The sequence below is a fragment of the Typha angustifolia genome, chromosome 13 (assembly GCF_048772165.1).
Source record: "Typha angustifolia cultivar Huaian chromosome 13, ASM4877216v1, whole genome shotgun sequence".
NCBI lineage: Eukaryota > Viridiplantae > Streptophyta > Magnoliopsida > Poales > Typhaceae > Typha > Typha angustifolia.
In genome coordinates this window covers 12,785,668-12,808,910 of record NC_133251.1, presented here as the reverse complement: position 1 = coordinate 12,808,910, position 23,243 = coordinate 12,785,668, and the positions used below count along the sequence as shown (strand labels likewise).

General features: G+C 37.9%; 4 protein-coding genes across 4 annotated transcripts; 2 read left to right on the top strand and 2 right to left on the bottom strand.

Annotated features, from left to right (window-relative positions):
* Window positions 1–125: 125 nt before the first annotated feature.
* On the bottom strand, window positions 126–3,828 carry LOC140773021 (probable glycosyltransferase At5g25310). The gene is made up of 4 exons (XM_073115333.1): window positions 3,653–3,828; window positions 3,344–3,549; window positions 1,349–1,709; window positions 126–800 (listed from the first exon to the last, which is right to left on the bottom strand). The coding sequence occupies exons 3-4, from the start codon at window positions 1,694–1,696 to the stop codon at window positions 126–128; spliced, it is 1,023 nt and encodes a 340-aa protein (XP_072971434.1). The 5' UTR covers window positions 1,697–1,709; window positions 3,344–3,549; window positions 3,653–3,828.
* Window positions 3,829–4,602: 774 nt separating this feature from the next.
* Window positions 4,603–6,481, bottom strand: LOC140774421 (probable glycosyltransferase At5g20260). The gene is made up of 4 exons (XM_073117418.1): window positions 6,212–6,481; window positions 5,980–6,125; window positions 5,533–5,887; window positions 4,603–5,441 (listed from the first exon to the last, which is right to left on the bottom strand). Exons 1-4 carry the CDS (start codon window positions 6,416–6,418, stop codon window positions 4,779–4,781), a joined length of 1,371 nt encoding a protein of 456 aa, XP_072973519.1. The 5' UTR covers window positions 6,419–6,481; the 3' UTR covers window positions 4,603–4,778.
* Window positions 6,482–11,309: 4,828 nt separating this feature from the next.
* LOC140775024 (uncharacterized vacuolar membrane protein YML018C) lies at window positions 11,310–18,138 on the top strand. Its single transcript, XM_073118244.1, has 8 exons — window positions 11,310–11,842; window positions 13,981–14,352; window positions 14,813–15,030; window positions 15,258–15,328; window positions 15,436–15,537; window positions 16,483–16,600; window positions 16,678–16,813; window positions 17,831–18,138. The coding sequence occupies exons 1-8, from the start codon at window positions 11,762–11,764 to the stop codon at window positions 17,891–17,893; spliced, it is 1,161 nt and encodes a 386-aa protein (XP_072974345.1). The 5' UTR covers window positions 11,310–11,761; the 3' UTR covers window positions 17,894–18,138.
* A 613-nt stretch (window positions 18,139–18,751) lies between these two features.
* On the top strand, window positions 18,752–22,942 carry LOC140775092 (ubiquitin C-terminal hydrolase 22-like). Its single transcript, XM_073118350.1, has 3 exons — window positions 18,752–19,702; window positions 20,595–20,719; window positions 21,730–22,942. Exons 1-3 carry the CDS (start codon window positions 18,906–18,908, stop codon window positions 22,485–22,487), a joined length of 1,680 nt encoding a protein of 559 aa, XP_072974451.1. The 5' UTR covers window positions 18,752–18,905; the 3' UTR covers window positions 22,488–22,942.
* The last annotated feature ends 301 nt before the right edge of the window (window positions 22,943–23,243 follow it).

The window sequence follows — 23,243 nt, the reverse complement described above, 5'->3', positions numbered from 1 at the left end:
CTTAGATTATGGGTTTTGGAAGGAAATAATCTTCTTCTTTTCTGTCATATATTCAAATAAATAAAGAGTAAGAGAATCGTAACAAAAAGTCCACGCAAGAAGAGAAAAGAAACTATGAGTATCAACTAGATTTTAACATTGAGCCTTCGGAGCCAAACCGAGTGCAGTATCATATGAAACACGTCGAACCTCTCGGCTGGCTGATTGAAAACAAAATGGCGCTTAACCGCCCTCACCCCCTCCCTCAACCTCCTCACCTCCTCCTCCCCTATCCCCTCCAACACCTCCCTCAGCCGTGCCACCTCCGCCACCTCCACGGCCACCGAGAACGCCTCCCACCTCAGCACGTCCCCGAACGGTAGCGCGTACCCTTCCGATATGATCACCGGCACGCACTCCGCGTATATGGCCTCCACGACGCGCGGGCTCGCCACCTCGTAGCCGCTCGGGCAGAGGCAGAAGCGGGAACGGAGCATGAAGGAGTAGTAGTCGAGGCCGGGGGGGAGGTACTCGAAGACCGGGAAGTGAGCCGGGTCCCGGCCCTTGAAGTGGCGAAGTAGGAGACGACGGACGGGGCCGTGGAGGCCGCCAGCGAAGAAAGCGAGGAAGGGGCGGGCGGAGAGGCCCGGGATGGCGAAGGGAGGGGAGAGGAGCTGGAGGGGGATGTCGCCAGTGAGGAGGTTGATCTCCGGGATGCTGACGTCCTTCGACGGGCGGAAGCCCTCCGAGGTGTTGGCGTTACAGAGGGCGCGGATGGAGGTGGCGTAGAGGGCGGGGTGGCCTCCTGAGGCATCGGGGCCCTGCCATTAGAGCAATAGTTAATTAGATTTACATTTATTAACCAACAGGGGAGTTGTATCTGTATATATTATATATATCTATAAACTCTCATGCATCAATGCTACACGTAAACGTTGATGCAGTCTTAATCCATGCCCCTCCTAATCTAATAACTTAAGTTGTCAGATGTATATAATTGATAACTTTTAAGAGAAAAATATATGTTGAGTGATTTGCAAATAGTAATTAAGGTACACAATTTAAACCATAAATTAGAGGATTTAAATCATTGTTCATTATCAGGTTAATCTTTTAAAGCAAATAGGCTGGAGTACTAGTACAATATATTGAGATCCTACCCCAAACTAAGAGCTTGAGAATTCAAATCCCGAACTTGGAGGGTGGTGTGATTGAAGTTGACCTATTGTGACCCAAGTTTTTTTTTTATATATAAAGTTGGCTTAGTTTAAGAATTTTTTGTAAGATAATAAATAAATTAACAGAGTATAATTATCTTAATTACCTCACAGGTGAATTAAAAGTAACAAAGTGTATATAGTTGACTTACCCAGTCGTGGCAAGAGAGCATGAAATGGTCAGCCCCACCACTGCGGTTCCAAAACGGGTGCTTGGAAGCCACGACGTTCACGTAGTCGGCGACGAATAGCTTCAACGGCTGCTTATCGTAGCTCAGGGGCTTATATATGAAGTGCACCATCTCCGTCACGCTAAACGGCAAGAAGAAGGCGTGGGCCCTGTCCGGGTCCCACGTGCGGACCCCACCTCTGCCCGGCCGCATCAGCTCGAGCTCCTCGATGAACCGGCCCTCCGTCGTGTAGATGTTCTTGCACGGGCCACCGTGGACCAATGGCGGCTCGCCTTCCTCGTACACGTAGACCTTGAACCGCTTCTCCATCTCCACGTAGCTCCTGCATGCATGCAGGATATACGCATTGAGTTTGGTTGACTAATTACGAGTTTTTAGCCAAACTACACCTCTTTTTTTATCTTTCTTTTCGAGACTATCTATTAAATTTATTACTAAATATGATTTAATTTACTGTAGCCCTAACAAACTCTAAACTATTCAATATTTTCAAAAACGCTAATCGGTTTCAGAGTTTTTGTCACAAAATAATTTTTTTTCTTAACTGCCAGAAGTTTAAGTTAAAGAAATTTATATATAGAAAAAGTTGATCAGTTCAACGTATTAGAACAAGACAAAACGTTGAACCGACTAGCATTTTTATTTAAAGATAAAACGCTGATTAACTTAGCGTTTTTTAGAGATATAGTAAATTAGACCACATTTAGTAATAAGTTTGAAGATTAGTTTATTCCGGTAAAAATAAATTAAAACAAGACTATTTTTGTCGAAAACTCAACTAACTAACACCAAAGATGAGCTTAATTGTCATTGTTTCTGATTAAATTAAATGAGAACTAATATAAACAAAAAGTTGTATATCTTTCTTTCTTCTTATTCCAACCTTTAAAGGTTAAAGTGATGCTAAAATACAGCATATGAATCCAGCTTAGTCCTTACAAAAAGATATTTCATAAGATTCATAAACAAAAACATTGATCTTTATATTGCACTTTATATGTCTAGATACACTTTTTAAAAGTACATGAAGCCAAACGGCTCCATAATGCTTCTTAGACGTTATATATAATGCTCATCAAATAAGTCCCTAGCTCTCTCTCCCATATTAGTTTCCTTCTATTAAATTATGAATCTAATTACAACTTAGATAAAAGAATTATCTCTCTCTCTTCCAGATGTATAGGTTTGCTAACAAATATACCACAGTGAGATTATAATCATGAGTTAGTAGGACCTACGGTGGTCTGCCTTTCTTGTTTCTCATTTAAATTTAACCATGTAGTGGAAGGACATTAAAACTTGCAATAATAGTTGAGCTCTTTATCTCTGACTTCTTACTGCATAGAAGATAACTTTGAGTAGCACTTAAGGCAGCACGAATTGTACAAATAATGACATGGAGAATAGCTTCACTTGTTTATACTAAATTCTAAATTATGGTTGTATACCCTATGATTTTTCACATAAAAGTGCCACAGAAATGAGTTAATTAACTAGTTGCTATCACTAATAAGCTGCCCCAGCTGCTCTTACTAATTTTATTCGACCTAACTCATGACCTAATCCAATTATTAGTGCATCTAACTACCAATTTGGCTCCGATTTAAGACACCAACGTGACAGTAGAAAAGTTTACATTTCACCCCTTATATTCAAGTTATTTTGTAAATAGTGAAATTTATAGGGTTCGAACCACATAAAGGGCCATGATTGCCTACTGGGCCGGGCTAAGAGTATGCTGGAAGCCTATGCGCGTGCAAAGTAACAGTCCATCCACACCGTACCCTTTTAATCATCACACGTGTAATCCTCTCATTCATCCCCGTCGGACGAATTCGGAGGAGCCATTTTGAGCTCCTTAATATTTATTTACTTTTCTTTCTTTTTTACACGAAGAAAAACAAATATTACTAAATTAATTAATTGGGTGCGTTATGAGGTAGGAGGCGTACGTACTGGAAGAAGGCGGCGGGATTCCGGTAGACGTTAGCAGCTAGGGGCACGTCTTCTCCGTGAAACGGATCATGGTCCGATCCGTTCCCCCGGTGGGAACCGGCTGCCGCCGCCGCCGCCGCCGCCCTTCTGATTGCGACACGTGCCCTCGCGAGCTCTTCTTCTGCTCTTCTTCTTCTCTTCTTCTTACCCACCTCCTGTTCTTCGTTCTGGATCAGTATTATATCCACACAGGAATTAGAATCCAATGTATATACTCTGCACACTTGTGCTCTCGAGTCGATAGAATCAAATTAACGAAGACGACGCTACCTGGACTCCGGCGAGGACGCTGGAGGACGATTGTTTTCGGACGGCGACTAGGCCGGAGGAGGAGGCTGCGGATGCGGAAAACGGCGGCGAGGCGACGCTGCAGTAGACGATGAGGAGGAAGAGCGAGGTGGCGGCGAGGAGGAGGTAGGGAAGGGAACGGTGAGATGACTCAAAGGAGCCGCAGTCCATCTTGTGATGGAGTAATGAAGCATAGGAGACGAAGGATATGAGTATATGTGTATTTTATACTAAATTAAAGTATTCATTTGGTTCTTTCTGCAAGTTTCACACACATATTCGAGGAGAGAGAGAGAGAGAGAGAGAGAGAGAGAGAGAGAGAGTATTTGTGCTGTTTGATATGTACAAGCGAGGGAGCGACTGGGAGAGAAGGAAAGCATTTTTAATAAACTAATTAAAAAGGTCGAAGGCTATAGATTCGAGTTAATGCCTGGCCACGGAGTTTAGGGAAATCTACGAGTTTGCCAACGGTGAGAGACGGCTGACTTGGAAATATGCCATCAAGCCTGCGCTCTTTCTAATACTATTTGTAATAATTTATTTGTTTTTTTTTAAAGTTGGAGGAAATTACAGATAACACCCACCCTATGCTTTGCCTCCATCTCTTTCTGTTATCAACAAATAGAGCCCCAAAATTAGTAAAACAAATTAAAGCCCTACCTTTGTGAACTCACAAGAGTATTAAAGTAGTGCATATGTATATAGTTTCTATTTTTGTTCAATATTCACATTAGGGATGGAATATTAGTATCATATTCAGGATGATGAATGTTACCAGAAATAATGGAATGGTGTTCTTGAGTTTAGGTTGAAAATAAGAAAGTTTTGTTTTTAATTTGTGGTGTTTTTTTTTTCTTCTTCTTGTTTTCGTTAGTCGGCTCCCAACAAGAACATCTATGTACTGAGTTAGCTAACATAATATCAAATTACCAACCACTTTACTCTTTAGCATTTACTTCTAAATACATAGGAAACTATACACAACAACGGATTGATAGAGATCTAGTTCCATAATTAATTTAGGGTAGCTTAATTTATTTTTACCTGATTCACATTCACATCATTAGCTAATGGCAACCTAGCTAAGATTTAATCTCTACTAGTTAGGTCAATAGGGCAACCTAAGATTTAATCTCCTCAGCCAAATGGAGTGCATTATCATATGAATCACGTCAAATCTCTTGGCCGGTCTATTGAGCACGAAATGCCTTTGCACCTGCATCACTCTCTTCTGCAACGTCCTATACCTCGTCTCCGGTATCCCTTTGAGTATACTCTTGATCTCCGGTATCCTCTCCACCGGAATCTGCACGGAGAACTTACTCCAATCCAACACGTCTCCGAACGGCAGTGGATAGTTCACGGATATGATCACGGGGACGCACCCCATGAATATCGATTCGACGATCCTCGGACTCGCGACCTCGTACCCGCTGGGGCAGAGGCAGAACTTGGCCAGGCTCATGTACTCGCTGTAGTCTTGGCCTTTTGGCAGGTACTCGTGGACGACCACTTCTTGATCCTTTCCTTTCCACTGGCGGAGGAGTATCTGTCGTATGTAGCCGTGCGAGCCGCCGGCGAAGAAGGCGAGGATGGTGCGTTGCGCGGTGGGGTTGTGCCGGACCGGCTGCGAGAGCCGTCCGTCCGGGAGGTGCACCTCGGGGAGGGTGACGTCCTTTCTGAGCTTGAATCCTTCGGAAGTGTTTGCGTTGCAGATTACTCGGATTGAGTTCTTGTAGAGCTCGGCCTTCCCTTTTGATAGATGTGGAGCCTAAGATTTTTAACCACGAGTTAAAAAGTTTAATTTAACAAGCATAGAAATATTCTCCGTTTGAAATCTAATATAATCCTAGCACGCCTACCCAATCATGGCAAGAAACCATGAAGTGATCAGCTCCACTGCTTCTGTTCCAGAAGGGGTACTTCTCGGCGACGACGTCGACGTAGTCGGCGATCAAGCGCTTCAACGGCCCCCAGTAGTCTTTTACGTTAGGCTTGTAGACGTATTCCACGATGTTAACTACGCTGAAAGGGAGGAAGAAGGCGTGAGCTTCTTCCGGCCGGCGAGCGATGAAGGTGTTACTCTCGTCTTCTATCTCGCTGATGAAGTGCCCTTCGATGGCGTAGATGTTCCCGCCCGGCCCCCCGTGGACTATCGGCGGCTCTCCTTCCTTATACACCCAAATCTTGAACCTCTTCTCCATCTCAATATAACTCCTGAGTAAAATTAAAAAATAAAATTACCGTTCTTTATCAACTTAAGTACTCTTTAAGAGTGATATAAAAAGAAAGAACTAATTTTAACTGACTGATGAAATGCGTAGGCGTTGCGGTAGACGATGCCCCTGGGGATGAAATCCTCCTCCTTGCCGGAGGAGTAGTTGCGCAAGGCGATCGCTCTTCGGATGTTGGATCGAGCCTTGGCGAGACCTACTTCGATAGAACCAGTCTTTGCCTATCCAAAAGTAAATCACGTAATTAACTCAATAGTATGGAAGCTAATTCGTCGTAGAAATGCCAATCCTTAGTTATTCTACTTACTCTTTTATTTGGGATCAGCTTTGGCTCTTGATGGTCTTGTAGAGGAACAGAAGTAGAGGTAGACTCGGTAGTGTTATTATTGGCTAAGTCTTCAAAGAAGCTTTGGAATTGATGGATGCTTCTCTGATCAAAGAGAAGGAAGGGGATGAGGAGGATGAATAGGAGGAGAAGAGGCGTAATGGAGGGAAACCGACTGATGCCTTCCATCTTCTTCTTCCTTCTTCTTCCTTCTTCTTCTTCTTCTTCTTCTTCTTCTTCTTCTTCTTCTTCTTCTTCTTCTTCTTCTTCTTCTTCTTCTTCTTCTTCTTCTTCTTCTTCTTCCTTCTTCTTATGAAGAGCTCGAACTTTGAACGTGGATCTCTGTCTGCTAGTTCACCTGCAAACTGCCACGTGTTCACTTATTTGAGATAGACTCGGAAACTATATCTCCAGATACAACAAACTACTGGATCTCAGTACTAAAAAAGAGTAAACTAAGCTGACTAAATATTTTCTTTTCTCTTTTAGGAAAACTTTCTGGGGTTAGTTTTGTTTTGAGCTTAGATTACGATCAAAAAGGTTAGACACTTAGACGAACGACTCATGGGTGGCACCTATTTCGATGAGTTAGTTGCTTAGGCGAGAAGGTTGGCTTTATAGAATTGGGTTTAAAACCAAATTAGCGACAGAAATAGATAGACACTAATTAGGAGGTTGGACTACGTAACATTTACGTTGATTGGGATTTATTAACTCAGTAGTCAATGGCCTCGATGCTAAGGAACAAGGTAGAGATGCCAGCTCAAGTAGCAAGCTTCCAGATATTAGTATGGATCAATTGGGCCAACTCAGACTAATGATATCACGGTCTTACTCATATAGGCTTTTGAAGCATACTATAAAATTGGAGCATTAATTTAGTTTATACAGTTTTTTATTTAAAGAAGGCAATTTGAAATAATGACGCACAAATAAGAGGATGCAACGAAAGAGAGGTTAATTTTGAGTTTTGATAGATTAATTAAGAGGGAAATAGGTTCTACTCAAATCCGACCTAAAAGGATTTAATAAAGGTAATATGGATAAAGATAAATAAGTAAACTACAAACTTGGAAGAATATATATGAAAAACAATGATAATTATTAACCCATAGTTTTAATAAATTCTTGAAAAATTCTACATCACAACACGCTACTGGGGATTTAATTACCCGAGATTTGGAATTAAAAACATTGGGAAGGTAACTCAAGAAGAGGTATCTCTTGCTGGTCTCTGAGTTCATGGCCAATGGAAGCCTGGATGAGCACCTCTACAGCAAGGAGAGGCTCCTCAGGTGGAGAGAGAGGTACAAAATCCTAGATTATGGTATGTAGAATATCTGAGTTCAGGTGACACAAAAAATGCCAACACTTTGATTCCTTTGCAATGGTTGAAATCGTAGCTTATGAGTATCTAATATATATGACTTCAGATGTGGTACCTATAATAAAATGCAACAGGAAAGGCTCTTGTAAAGAGTCAGACATCTATAGCTTTGGAGTAGTTGCTCTGGAGATAGATGTTATTCTTTTCCTTGATCACTACCTCACCAACCACTAGTCCTGTAGTGCATGAAACATAGAGTACATAGTTCTAACTTTGTTGGCCTTTTTCACTATGATATTGGATAATCTGAGCAGCAGCATGCATTGAGCAAGTATTCTTCTGGTTATATAATAAGAAAATATAATTTTTAAAGGTTCATCTTCTTCTTTTTTGTACTTATAAATTTGTAAGATTTATATGGTAAGCAAGTACTCAGCAACCTTCTATTGTGAGCAAAGTCTAAGGAAGTCATTGTCCAGATTGCTACTTTGCTTTGAACTCACACATTACTTGAGCTGAGATGCACTGTCATTCTTTTTCTTGAAGTGTAAACAAGCGTACAACTCTTAAATACTAGTGACATAGTATTCAAATAGTTAAAAGGAGTTTTATATTAAATAAGTGTACCGTTATTTAAATTCCAACGTTGCCGGTTTAACTAAGACGCTATTAAGTTTTCACTTCTCTGAAATAATAAAAAGTATACAACTCTAATATATTAAAAGATCCCATACCAAATAAAAGTTTGAAAATTAATTTCGAATTTTAGGAAACATTTATTGGCACTCATGAAATACTAGAGAAATTGGTGTCAACTTCTAGCTCAAGTGGTCCAGGTATATAATCCCCATGCAGATATGGTAGAATTTCTTGTAAGGACAATTACATTAAGTGTGTTATGATTAGAATTAGTCTATATGCATATATTTAATGTGGAGACTAAGTTCCATTGTGACTATGATTCTAGCAATGTTCATTTCTATCATAGCATAGATGATTAAGACCACTATTTTATCCTGTTAAATTATTGTGGCATATCCCTAGTTTATTCATAGAGGTATATATGAAAACTGTTTAAGATTGATTATTTTTTCTCCTTGTTCTATTAAGACTCAGTGTTATTAGATATTCCGTTAACCCAAAGTTTAAGATATTAGATAATAAATTAATAATATATATCATGTCTTTAAATATATCTTCTCCTCCTCCGTAGATAAATAATAAGTAATAAGATACATGCTGAAAAATAGGAAGGAGAAAAACTAATGTGATTTTATACTGTACTAAAAGAATTATAAAAATACCATCAACCAAGTCACACTAAGGATATTTTAGTTATTTTATGAATAAAATATTTTTACTTAATTAGATATTCTCACGATATTAGTTCAAATCTAACCCAATATATTTTCTGCACATATTCGTCAAATTATAGGACACGATTGATAAATAGTAAAAATATAGAGCGTAAAACATAATTTTATTAAAAAAGTATGGTATTATATGCGAATTTTAATTAGAGGAAAAATGAGCTCTTTTTTAGATATTTTACTGATGAGCTAATAATGTATAATTACGATGCAACTTAGCTTTAATATCATATTTTTATATCTCTAGGGTTCCATCTCTGCATGCAAATTGCTTGACCAGCTTACCATCACTTTAATGCATCAAATACTTTATTTTGATCTCCTTAGCCTCTCGGGATCCAAAAAAGTGAATCCTTCTTCCAAAGTCTCCAGCTTTCGTTCTTCTCGGATATCATAGCTTTTTTGGATCCCGAGGCACATTCAATGGCTTGGTCTCATGGAGTCTTATCGTCTTTGGATTCTCTAAGCACTTTGACTATTAAAAATATAAAGAAATAATTTTACTTAGATCTCTGAATTATAATTCTTTTTCATTACTTATATATATCCCCTTGAATTAAGAAGAGTATTCATGTATATCCCCTTAAACTAAGATAAAAAAATAATTATATGAACCTTCAAAAATAATAATAATAGTTTAGAGGTGTATTTGGGGAAATTATCCGTTTCTTTAATACCTTTCATTCTGCCTCTTTATTTTATTTTACTTTTAATATGTCAGAAATTCCTTGAGTTAATTTAACCTACCCAATAGAGCCTATTTTAATGTTTTTTAAAATAATGAGAGCAAAGTAGATTAACTTAAGTAAATATTTGAGGTTTGTTTTTAAGGAATAATTGCACTAAGATCTTTTGAATTTATACTCATTTATATATATATTGATACATACTGACGTGTTACCGAAGATGCATTTAGAATTATTTTTTATAAACGAAAGAGTCAATATGTTAAAATAAAATTAAAAAAAATAACTAATAATTTATAGGGTTTAATTATCTCTCTTCAACTCAAGAACTAACATCAAAGATAATAAAATGACATATAACCATTTGGTGGGATATTTCTCATAAATCTCTCTCTCTCTTTTTTTTCTTCCTATTATATTATATATATTAGATCCTATAATGAATGATAGAAGATGAGCAGTTTAACTTGTGAGATGGATGATGCATCAATGGACATGCATTTTGAGCATAGATAGATAGGAAGAGAGATTAATTTATGAGTAGGTCTTAAAAAGTACCCAAAATCTCACCTTCATTGCCTTCCCTTTGAATTAATGGATGCTTAGTTTTCCAAACACCCTCTCTATCAATGTGGGGCTTGCCTTGATTACCAAAGCCGACCTAATAGTAGATGACTTAAAAACCTTCTGTTTCTCCTTCAATTTTATAGATGAAGTTGCACTTTCTCCATAATGAATACCTTTCCATCTCCTATAAAAAATTATAGTTGTTTAGTTTCTAATTTCCCCCAATTCTTAATCACTAGAATAAGAACTCCAATGGAATTAAAATATCAACAAATTGATTCACAAACTAGCCAAATTGGACACCTAATCTAACACGCTGTTTCTATTGTTATTAGAACGTTGATGTGTAACAATACGGCTCCAATCACATTAAAATGAGAATATAGAGAGCGCAATTAGAGTTATCAAATATATATATATATATATATAATTAATATGTTGACATACATAGAATAGAATCGACCTATATTAAATTGACCCACACCTAAAACCAACCCTTGTTAGCACTGTTGTACCGACTCTAACATTATTGTGAGCCATATTCATGGAGTTTAATTAACAAACCTACTTTTAAACAAAATAAATTTATTTTCCTTCACTTATATATATATATATATATATATATTAAAGTTTACACCATACTTTTTATTAACATTCTATATGATCATATAGTTAATTATTATTTCATCTTTATATTTTTTATTTTCATTGCTGAAAACCGCCCTGGATTAATTTTAAATCGATAATAACTAATGATATAGGAAATATTCTATTACTTTTAAAACTAAACAGTAAAATCCTTTAACAGAGGAGGCAACGATGCTCAAAAAGTAAATGGAATGAGGTCAACTTACTTAAAAGGCTATTATGATAACTATGCATACATAGTCAAATATTACTCATTATTTATATGGTAACTATCAGTTAAGTGAGACTAACATCACATAATATAAAACACTCTTTCAAGTGTTTCTTTTTTTGTTAGTAAATTTCCATTAACTTAGACTAGGTGATGTTTGACCTTCCACCACTCCTTGATTAGGAGGAGCTCTCCAAGAGGATTAAATCATTAACAAATCCATTTCCAAACAAGCCAAGTTGGCCCAACGAAACAATCTAATATCATATCCATTGTCATCATTCCCACATCCTAGTCGTAAAGGTTGGCATTGATAGGAGAACAATGCCATCGCTCTCCAGCAAAACTTAGCATCAATTAGCATTGACAATTCCAATTCCCCCCAGCATTAAAAAAGATGCGAGCTTTGATTAGCTGCTACCGAAAACGTCCAATTTCTTGAAAACCCCGAGCGAACCGATTGCTTGCTCGGTAAAATTTCTTCGTTTTCTTTACCGAATTCCTCTGATCAAAGGATTCAAAGGTGACCCTTTTTTTTTTTCCCCATCTACCCTTCTCCTCTCTCTGGAGAGAAGAGAAATGGGATCTCGGCGAGGGGACGGGAGGAGTCGGCGGTGGGTCGCGGCGCGATCTCGGTGATCTTGGGTTCTGGGGCGTCTTCTGTGGGAGGGGAGATTTTTCGTGGGGTTTCTTGGTTCGGGTCTTCTTGGATCGGTGGAGGAGATGAGTTGGAGGTATAAGGTCGGCTTGCTCCTCATTGGGGCGGTTGTGGTGATCTGGGTCACCTCCGCCGAGGTCACGCAGGTGCGTTGTTTTTCTTTATTTTCTTTTCCTTCTTGAAATCTTGATATTTTGGTTGTAATTTTTTTGCTGTATCGTGCCGAGGGTGACAGCCTGATGTTTAAAGCTTAGAACTTTGATACATCTCATCGATTAATTTAGAGTTGCCATGGTAATTTGTTTAGATTCAGGAGAGGGGGTGAATCTAGTGAGAGATGAATTTGTCTTGCTATAGCTGAAGCAATCGTTTTATGGGATTCTTGCCTTGTTTGAGGAACTCTCAAGATTTGCTTCTTGCCTGTATGAGCATGAAATTGAAGATCTCTGTCGTCAGGTCACCAATCTTAGGTTAAATTTCTGTCAATTCTTTTGAGGGTGCTTTCTTGATGTGTGGAATGGTGCCAATAAGTGGAAATAGGGAAATAATGTAAAGGGAGTTGAAAGTGACTCATGACTGTGAAGCTTTTGGAAGGATGAAATTGGTAGTTGTGAGTGTCATCTGTCACCAGAAGTTGCAACGAGGAAAGAATAATATCTGTCATACTTATTTTGAATGTATTGCCTATTTGTTTATCTTTGAAGACTATAAGGAATTTGGTTAACTAAGTTGCCTTGTTAGTGCTTATTCGTGGAACCAAACTATGAAATAGATGATCTGTTAAACTAAAATTCAAAACTTTGAGTTAGTTAAGAATTCAAGGAACTTGAAATGCTAATGCAACAGTACAAAGTTTTTTCATGCACTAATGCTGTTACTCTTTGATGGCATTGTTTTCAAGTTAGAATCTTGGAGGAATTAGATATGACAGTTTTGATTGATTATGAATTGAAAACACCAAGCTGCATGCCAATATGAATGGACCCAGTATTAGCATAATGAAATTATAATTGTATAAAATGAGTATAGGGCACGATAGAAAAGTGGTAGTAAATAAATATATTGCTATAGTATATGCGAAACCATATAACTTTTGGTATATATATTGGCTATACTTTACATGTGATACATTGGAAATGGGTATATGATAATGGCATAGATAGCTGAAAATGTTAGCTAAATATCACCTGTTTTCTTAGTAACTTAACCTTATTTGGATTTTGTGGTATACTTGATTTGACAAATAAGAGAGAGAGCTGGGGAAGAACTCAAATATTGGATAAAGAGTATATTCATCAATTCTTTACACTTATTTCATTACAAAGACTTTGTCCTGCTTGAAGCCTTAAACTGCACCTGAAGCATTAAATATGAAGTACCAAATAGATTAGAAGGAGATGGTGTCACTGAAGAACAGGAAGAGGAAGACAAAACAGGAGGAGAGGCAAAGCGTAAACAGAGAACTGTCTGAGAAGAAAAAAGAAGTCAAGCCAAGAGGTTGATGATTCTAATAAAGGCAACAGGATAAGAAGGAGCAAATCTGAAGAAGAAAAAGATAATTAACTATTAGAGTCATTAGATTTATATATTATTTATTTATCTAGATACATGGTGACTTTGTATAAATAGGGATATGGCCCCCTTTTTCAAAAATCAAGCAAATATACCTTTGACCAAAATCCTCTCCTCCCTTCCTCTCTTCTCTCCAAACTCATTCTAGGTTTGGACCTTGTATTATTTCATTGACAATACAAAGAAAAGAACCAAAGAGAAAAAAAAAAAAAGGAAAGAAAGGATACTCTTTCCCTCTAAATTCAAGAATAGTTAGGTTTTATGAGTTAGCCCCCCGTAATTAAGATCATAATTTGCTTTGCTTGTGCAACATTTGTTACATTAAACACTAGCCAAACTACATATGAATATTGGGTAATGAGTGAACAGTTATACCTTAGATAAATAAATACCAAACCATATTGAGCATGGCTTGATTTATGGAATGAGATAAGCACAAGATTCATATGTTAGAGAGCTCTAAGTATCTCTCTCTTCCTAAACCCATCAATATAGTTGGCAGCCTGTATCGATTGATCACCAAGTAGTACATGGTTCTTTTCTTTTGACTGATCATAAGAGACCTTTTTACATATTCAACATCATAATCATGCCCATGTTTAATTGTACTGGCTCAATAGATTATTAAAATTTCATGAGCTCATTTCTTTCCTATATTGGCAGATTTGCGGTTATTTATCAAATAATCTCTAACTTTACAACTATTGTACAGGGTATATTCACAGACTACAAACAGCCCTTTGCAGTGACATATTTGGGAGCCTCACTTATGGTTGTTTATCTGCCTTTAGCATTTCTAAAGGATTGGTTGTGTGTATTATTCAGAAGGAATTCTAGAAGTCGTGGCATTTCAAAACTGATCAACAAAACTTCTTCTGGAATTGACTCTCCTTTAAAGCACAGCGAGGTGCAGAAAATGTTGGAATTGGAATCACTGACCCCTCTAACTAAAAAAGACAGTGAAGCAGACCTTTCTGCACGAGAAGAGGATGTTCCTAATCTACTGAAAGAAAATCTGGCACTTTCCACTTGGGAAATTGCAAAATGTGCGCTCTATCTTGCCCCCATATGGTTTGTCACAGAGGTTTGGTTCTAATGTCACATATCTATATACCTAGCATAGATTTTTTCTTAGTTGAGAGAAGTTATTTTGTTTATCCTATGTGAATTGGTATTTCTCATCTGGATACATAGGTCAGAGTGCTGTTGAAAGATACTGTCCATTCTACACATTTTTCAGTTGTAATTACTTTTTAGCATTTCTAGACCAACTTTTCTCATCAGTTGTTATTCATACTTTTGTGTTAAGTTCCTATACATTTGAAGCTTAATATTCCTATTGCAGCTAGATTTTTTGAAATATGTAATTGTAAGCTTTATGTGTCAAAGGATCCTTATAGACTGTTTTTATGTCTTTGTTTTCTTGGTGATGTTTTAAGCATGATGAAGTTAGAATATTCATTGATGAATATCTCAATTATGCAACTTCTAGTTGTCGAACAAGATATGACTTCTTACTTATCTCTTGTGATGGATGGATGCAGTATCTATCAAATGCAGCACTTGCAAGAACTAGTGTTGCAAGTACCACTGTACTATCTTCAACTTCAGGACTCTTTACTCTCTTTATCGGAGTACTTCTGGGTCAGGACTCCATAAATGCAGCAAAAATCATTGCAGTTTTGGTCAGTATGGCTGGTGTTGCTATGACAACTATGGGCAAGACTTGGGCATCAGATGAGTCAGAGCTAAGCTCTTCTGGGTAAGCTTGTCGCATATATATTTTGTTATTCTGCTAACTTTGGAATAATTCTTTAATCGATATGGTTGCTTATGATTCAACAATGAAGCTGTTCAATTTTACGCTCTCTTGTGGAACTTATATTTCTTCTTTTTCCATTGATCATATCTAAGTACTCTACCGGCTTTACTTTTTGCAATTGTGAAATTTAAACTTCAGCAAGACTGCAACAATTATATATTCTGCAGGAATGGAAAGCGGACTCTTGTTGGCGATCTCTTTGGTGTTCTATCTGCGATGTCATATGGTCTTTTTACTGGTTGGTCGTCACCTTTACTGTTGCATTCATTTTTTTCTTACTTTAGATAAGGTCAGCGCATTGTGTAGATTGTTTAGCATTAATTACTTCTTTTGATTTCATTGCAGTGCTTCTCAAAAAATTAGCAGGAGAGGAAGGAGAAAGGGTTGATGTTCAAAAGCTTTTTGGATATGTTGGACTTTTCACTCTTGTAGCTCTCTGGTGGCTTGGTAAGGCTCTAAAACTTTATATTCTTCTTCTGTGCTCAGCTGTTAATTATACTATCAAATAGCATAAGGAATATTAGTATTCCGAGTTGGAGATTGATGTCTATGTCATGGACGGCATGAATGGATTCTAGAAGGAAATGCTGTTCTTATCGCAGCTTTACATGCTGTGCTACTCTGTCACATATATAGAATTGATTGGTCTAGAATCAGTGCTACTTTCGTTCTTTTGCAGTTTTACAGATACAAAGTAAATCAGAAATTCATTTATCAAAATTATTTTTCGTTCTGAATATATGCACTTCTTAAAGGTCTGAAGGTCTTCTGTGAATGAGTTTCATGTTGTCTAGGCAATGAGATATAGTGAAGCAATACTAAGCATTGATCCTCTAGGTAATGAGATATAGTTAAGCAATAAAATATTTGGACACAGAGAATTGTGACTTATTCTCTAGATACATACATGCAACAAACTGACATTTTGCTCCCACAGCACATGATAGTTTAGGGGATATATGTATATCCACCTTGCCCCCCACTTTGATATCCTGATCTACTTTCCTAATAAATGAAGTTCTCTCTGCACAAAATATATCATCAGAAACTTGCCCTTTTAGTTAGATATAGTGCTACCCAGACCATTTTCTCTCCCTCTGATCATATTTGTCCTATTTTCTTCCAGCAAATAGGTACAAAGATGCAACATTTACAGACACAAATTGTATCCCCTTACAGTAACTCCAAAAGACTGAAAACCTCTGTTTTCTTTGATAATCTTCAGCCAGTTATTTATACAAGTATAGTGTAGCCATTTCAAAGATATCATTTAGCACCAGTCAATTGCATAATATGATCCACTCGGAAACATGCTAGTATAAATGGGCCAAGATGTTTCATAATCTTAGTTTTATGAACTCTCTATATGATTTACTTCTCCCTTTCTTTCAGTGTGGCCCTTGACTGCATTAGGGATCGAGCCCAAATTCACAATACCGCACTCTGCTAAAATGGATGAAGTAGTGCTAGCTAATGGCTTTATTGGCAGTGTACTCTCAGATTACTTCTGGTATGCATGAAACAGATTCAAATATCTACAGTTTCATGCAAATATTTCATCTAATTAAGATGTTGTATGACTCACAGGGCTCTTTGTGTTGTTTGGACTACTCCATTGGTCGCCACCTTAGGCATGTCCCTTACGATACCTCTTGCCATGGTTGCTGATATGGTCATTCATGGTCGTCACTATTCAGCAGTATACATTCTTGGTTCAACTCAGGTGATTCTATTATGTTATACATTTTATTACTTGTTTGTCAGCTTCATGTAGGGTTCATTTGTTATGCATCAATCACAAGATGTTGATATGAGATGGAACAATGCTTTGCAAATAATGCATGAAGCTATACTTCAGGATTGAAATCTCCAAGATAAACTTTATCATTAAGACCTCCAAGCTTGTCTAAATCCCCTTTATACTGGAAATAGTCTGCTTTTTTTCTTGCAGTTGGCTGCATGTAGTTCTTGAGGTTAGCACTTCCGGCTACTAGCTGATATCATCAATTCAGCAGTCTTGAACAAATGTAGCTGTGAAGCCTAAGAGTTAAATGTATATAAAAGGATAAAAGGATACCTTTCATTCCATCATTAGTGAAATATTTTCTGAGGCAACTATTTTTTGTCGAATCCATATTGGAGAATTTCACTGTCCAACAGTATGCAGCATCTGACTGGAAGTTTGATTTCATGTTTATCCAAGAAAATGCGGCTGTTTCAAATTTAATTAGCTGCACCTAATGAATTTGCATGTGATGAAGTGATGAATCAGGTAGTATAATAGAGAGAATCTAGTGCCGTCCTAATGGGTGTCTAATTAGGTTCCTAGTCCATTAGTTTTTGTGCCCAACTTTCTTGATGCAAGATCTATTTCAGGTTCATTTCCTATTCCTTCTTGCAGGTTCAGCTTACTGCAAATTAATGCTGGCTTGATTTTGAATTACTAAATAACTTTGATCATAAAAAGGATAGCCACGTAGCTGACTAGATAACTACTGCTTCTTCAGATTCCTGTGGTGAATCATATTCTTTTCAAATGGGTATCTAATTTGGTTCTTGCATGTTCAGTTAGATTTATAATTTCCATTTCCCGATGTAGTTTACTAACAAGTGACATGGAAAGATCTATACAGTAGCACCCCTTGTACTCCTGGTCTGTTTGCAGTTCTTTTAGCTTTTCATATTCTCAATAGATCATATGCTAATGCTTTTCCATGGTCTATATTTTATCTTGTTACAGGTATTTGCAGGGTTTGTCATAGCTAACCTTTCAGATCGAGTTTCGCGCTTTTTGGGTTTGTAGCAGTTTGAATCAAATCCAATGATATTGGAATTCTTTGTACACAGTCAATTTTTGGTCTTGAATTAGGAAGTCGAAGTGGTCGTTAATGCAACGATCTTATCTCTTTCGCTAATATTTTGTGAAGTTCGGGAGGAACATAAGTTGGTTCGTCTTTCTTTTCTTTTCTTTTCTTGTTGTTTTTGTAAAGGACCTCAGATAAAAGGATTCATTAATTCTTTTCCCTCAATTTTTATTTGATTTCTGGTACTTGTCTTAAATGCTTGATGATGTAGATAATTTTCTTAGATTATTCTTGTTTCAAGATATATTAATTTTTCAAACTAGATGCATATTTTTTGTATAATAAAAAATATATAATTTATATAATAATATAAGAGATGTGCATAAGGGTTTATTTATACTATTTTAAAATTAGAGGGGTTTATTTTGTGTAAATATCCCGAAAGATACATGTTTTGTTCATTGTGCATTTATATTTGCCTATCTGGGCTTTTATTTGGCTGAAGGAGTGAGTAGTCGATTTGCAAAAGTGGTTTTATCGCCTCTGTACCTTATCTTATTGCAAAAAAGGGGTCAATTCGCAAATATGAAGAAGGAAGGATAATTTTGATAATGAGTGTAAAGTATTTTTGAGGTGCTTATTTGCAAAAAAATAAAAGAACCAAAAAGAAGAAATTAATGACGCATGAGAATATGGGATACTCTCATACCGAGTTATAATTCGAATTAGGAAAATAAATCTAACCTAATTAAATATGAGTTGGCCTTATTCACGATAACCGACAATATTGATGGTGATCTGTAAAAAGAGAAAGACTAATTAATAAAGCGAGTCTTCTCGGCTCGATCGGGACACAACAACGATCAAAGCGATCGAACCTCGGGTTAAGTCCGGTCCGGTTCAACCTCTTCTCTCCGGTCCGGATCTAATTCATTCTTTTACCCTTCCTCCTCCTCCTTTCTCCTCCTCCTCCTCCCACCACCTCCGCCTCGAAATCCCCGACGAGCCTCCATGTCTTCTTCCACCTCTACCTCCACCTCCTCCTCCTCCGCGGCATCCACCGCTCCTCCGCCGTGCTCCCACCTCGCTGCCTATCGCTCCGCCGCATCCTTCCGCCACCTCCGCCGCTGCCTCCGCCCCCTCCCTCTCGGCCGCGCGGAGATCCTACGTGACCCCTTAGAGATCCCCATCTGCTCTCCTTGCTCCTCCTCTTCCTCCTCCTCTCGCCTCTATGCCTGCTTATCCTGCGCCGCTGTGTCCTGTGCCACCCACGCTCCTTCACACGCTGCCTCCGGGCACGAGATCGCCGTCGACGTCCACCGCGCCGAGCTCTTCTGCTGCGCCTGCCACGACCAGATCTATGACGCCGAATTCGACGCCGCCGTCCTCCTCTCCCACTCCTTCTCTTCCTCCGCTCCTCCGCGAGCAAAGAGGCGCCGCCGCCGGGTCGAGTTCCGCCCCTGGTCGCCTGATCCAGCGGAGAAAGCTGCCGTGTGTCACGGATCCAGCCCGATCACAATCGAATCGCCGCCATGTGGGCTTAGGGGATTGAATAATTTGGGGAATACTTGTTTTATGAACTCGGTGCTGCAGGCGCTGCTCCACGCGCCTCCATTGCGGAACTACTTCTTGAGCGATCGGCATAATCGATTGGTTTGTAAGCAGAGAACGAAGAAGAAGAAGATTGTTGATGGGGGTGGGGGTGGTGACAATGCAGGGATTTGCTTGGCTTGCGACCTTGATGCCATGTACTCGGCTGTCTTCTCCGGCGACCGCTCTCCGTATAGCCCTGCCAAGTTCCTCTATAGGTCAGTTTAGCTCTTTCGTTAATCTTTTGGTAGGTTAATAATTACTGTACTACTGAGTGACTTAAACGAACTTTAATTTGTTTCTATTGCTTCTATGGGAAGTTATCATTTTTTAAGTGCTGGCTTGTAAGAGAATTCAACCTCTGTTTATGGGGAAAAAATAACTAGGCTTTTGTTTACTTATTTGAGATTAATGCTATTGTCAGTTGGATTCCATGTCTAAACTGGTCAAATTCAAGGTTTTATTATTATTTACAGAATATGGAACTATCTTCATGGTTTGTTTTGGTGATGCCTTTGGGTTTCTTCTTACATTTTTCTCTGTAGATGGAACTATCAAAGCCCAAGAATTTTAATGTCTTGATTTGACATCAGCAATTTTCAAACTCATGCCTTCCATTAGTAGGATCTTGTTACAATTCATGATTGTGACCAATGGTCTTGGAGTTAACGAATTGTGCTTGCATCAAATGAAAGTAGAATTCCTCAATAACTACAACTTGTTATATGCACAAGAGGTTTGATGGAGTCGTCAGCCAATCTGTAATGTTACGGATCTCTTAGTACATTAGGGAAAACATCTCTGGTTCCTATCTAGTTTTGTTCCAATGACTCTTCTTTTCTGACATGCAATTATGAGTTTTAATACTGCGAGGAAAGACCAACTAATTTGCATATCACCGATTTCCAGTTTGATGTTATGAATTGATCTGCAAATTTGCATTACAGTGATTTCCAAGTTGACATTTTTGCATTTAATTGGAGAAGAATGCATAATCCCGGATTCCTTGTTGTCTTATGAATTATATTGGACTATGTATGTTTTGTTTCTTGTTACATGATCATGTACCTTTATATGATCTCTGCTTCTGATAACGGGATAGCTCTACAGTTGGTGGCAGCATGCAACAAACCTTGCAAGCTACGAGCAACAGGATGCACACGAATTCTTCATCTCCATTCTTGATCGAATCCATGAAAACATTGTGGAAGACCGACAAAGATCACAGAATGCAGGTAGTCTGCTCTTTCTAATCCATTTCGTTTAGCTTGCAGATCCTTTGTGTATTTTAACTGCCCAGCAGAGAATACTTTGTGACTGAGCTTACCGACTGATCCTATTAACTTTTGGATTTTCTACTGTTATCAGAAAAATTAACCTGCATCGTTAACAGAGTCTTTGTATTATAGAAGTTTCAAACTTCCAGTTTCAGTCGGTTTCATTTTTTACCCCTAAGAAGAAGGAAACTTTTCAACCAAAAAGAATTGGTTTCATCCTAGTGGCTCGAAACTAGGGTTGAAACCAACACAGTCTGATTAGTTTTAGCGTTGAATGAGTGAGTTTCAGCATTGCTTTTGGACCTGCTCTCGGCCAAACCATGGATATATATACAAGTTCAAATTTTTCTGAAAGGATTTTTCTGATAAATCATGCCTAGTCACCATACATAAGTATGCATGTATGTATATATACACACACACATCTCAATATGCTCTAAGGTTGCTACATTTTTCTATCTTGTGGATGATGTTTTCTTTTTCTGTTGGTAACTCACCAACTTGTCTTATGATCCCTTTTTTGCAGTTTGCTAGGATCTACAGATTATTTCTGGAAGATGATAAAATCTTATTATGATTTTTCCATCAGATAAACTATTAGACAGATGATCTGAGGTCATTTGTCAGCTTTATCTGATTTGAGTTAAATTATTTCGTATTCCTGCACTTGTTTTTCATTAAGCAGGTGAATGACCTTTTATTTGTTGGAAGCTCCTTGGTGATATATTGTGGTATGGTTAGAGAATACCTTGTAACACAATTATTTCCTCATATATACACTGAAACGATAGATTTGTAATTTCTTGTCTTCCATTTTGTACATAATTGAATGTCTTGAACTCTGTATAACTTCTAATATGGTTTTAACTTTTGATGTTTATTGTCTAAGGCAATTCTTTATATAAATAGAATATTAGTCCCCTATGAATGTTCTCTTTTCTAACTTCTTGCGCTTATGCTGGTAATAGGCCATGGAGGCTGTTGCATTGCCCATAAGGTATTTTCTGGTATCTTGAGATCTGATGTTACTTGCACAATTTGTGGTTTCACATCCACCACATATGATCCATGTGTGGACATCTCGTTAGACCTGGATTCTGGCCAAAATTCTATCAATGGTACTACATCAAAGTTACATTTACGCAATGGGGAGAAGGACTTGCCGAGCCTAAGTTGTGGAGTATCTACACTCATGAGATGTTTGGAGCGCTTCACGAGGCCTGAGAGATTGGATTCTGAACAAAAATTCTTCTGCCAACGCTGTAAAGAAAGGCAAGAGTCCCTGAAACAGATGTCCATTAGGAGGCTTCCGTTAGTTACCTGCTTTCACATTAAAAGATTTGAGCATTCATCAATCAAGAAAATGTCAAAGAAGGTCAACCGCTTTTTGCAATTTCCATTTTCTCTTGACATGGCACCTTACCTGTCATCCTCTATCTTGAGAAGCAGATTCGGTAATCGTATATTTTCCTTTGATGGTGATGATTCAGATGCAGCTACTGAGCTATCATCAGAATTTGAAGTATTTGCAGTGATTACTCATAGTGGCAGATTGGATGCTGGCCATTACATAACTTATATCAGGCTTAACAATCACTGGTATAAATGTGATGATGCTTGGATAACACATGTTGATGAGAATACTGTGAGGATGTCGCAAGCATACATGCTGTTCTATGTACAGAAAATGATTTATTATAAAGCAAGTGAAAGATTGATTGCTTAAAGCTAGTGCATCAGATTATGGCAGTAAGATGCACCAATGACAAAGTGAATCAAAGCTTCTTCATGTCCACATCCTGGTTCACATCGCCTTCTTATTCAAGGACAAACATTGGCAGTTTTGTACCGGTAAAGCCAATCTGTGTTGCATTAGTTTGATTTGGGTGATGCTATCTAACCAATTAATTAATATAGTTTATAAATCACGAGAAGCAGTGAGGATGAAGGGGAACCAAATTTTTGATGTGTTCCTTTGAACAATTTAAAATATTTCCGTTGAGGTACAGTTCCATTAAATGGTAAATTTTCTCTATCATCTATTCTCATTATATCTTTCTCTCTTCCCTTCTGTATGTTGTCATTGTGTTCTTTCATGCCCTTTCTTTTGTGGTGCATGAAAGCAGAATGCTTCACTTTGTGGTAGGTATAAATTGCAACCGGATGATTTTGAGAATGGCGTGACAATGGTCCGATGCTTGATGAAATTTCGTCTGTACTGATGCATTTGTCTTGTGAGCTTTGATTGTTAGAATCAGCATTTAGGTTCCTAAAGGATTCCCCTCCATTCCATATAATTTGATTTTTATATTCTTGTTTCTCAATCTCATTCTTATAGTTTCAATTCAGTTCCAGTGAGGTTGCAAAACTCCTTTGTTACTTCGGGTAGCCTTTACATTATTAATCATTGTTCTACTATGACTTAACAATGCATTTCTTTCATGCTTCTATGCCTGTCTGCTACTTTTTAGGTTTCCATAGT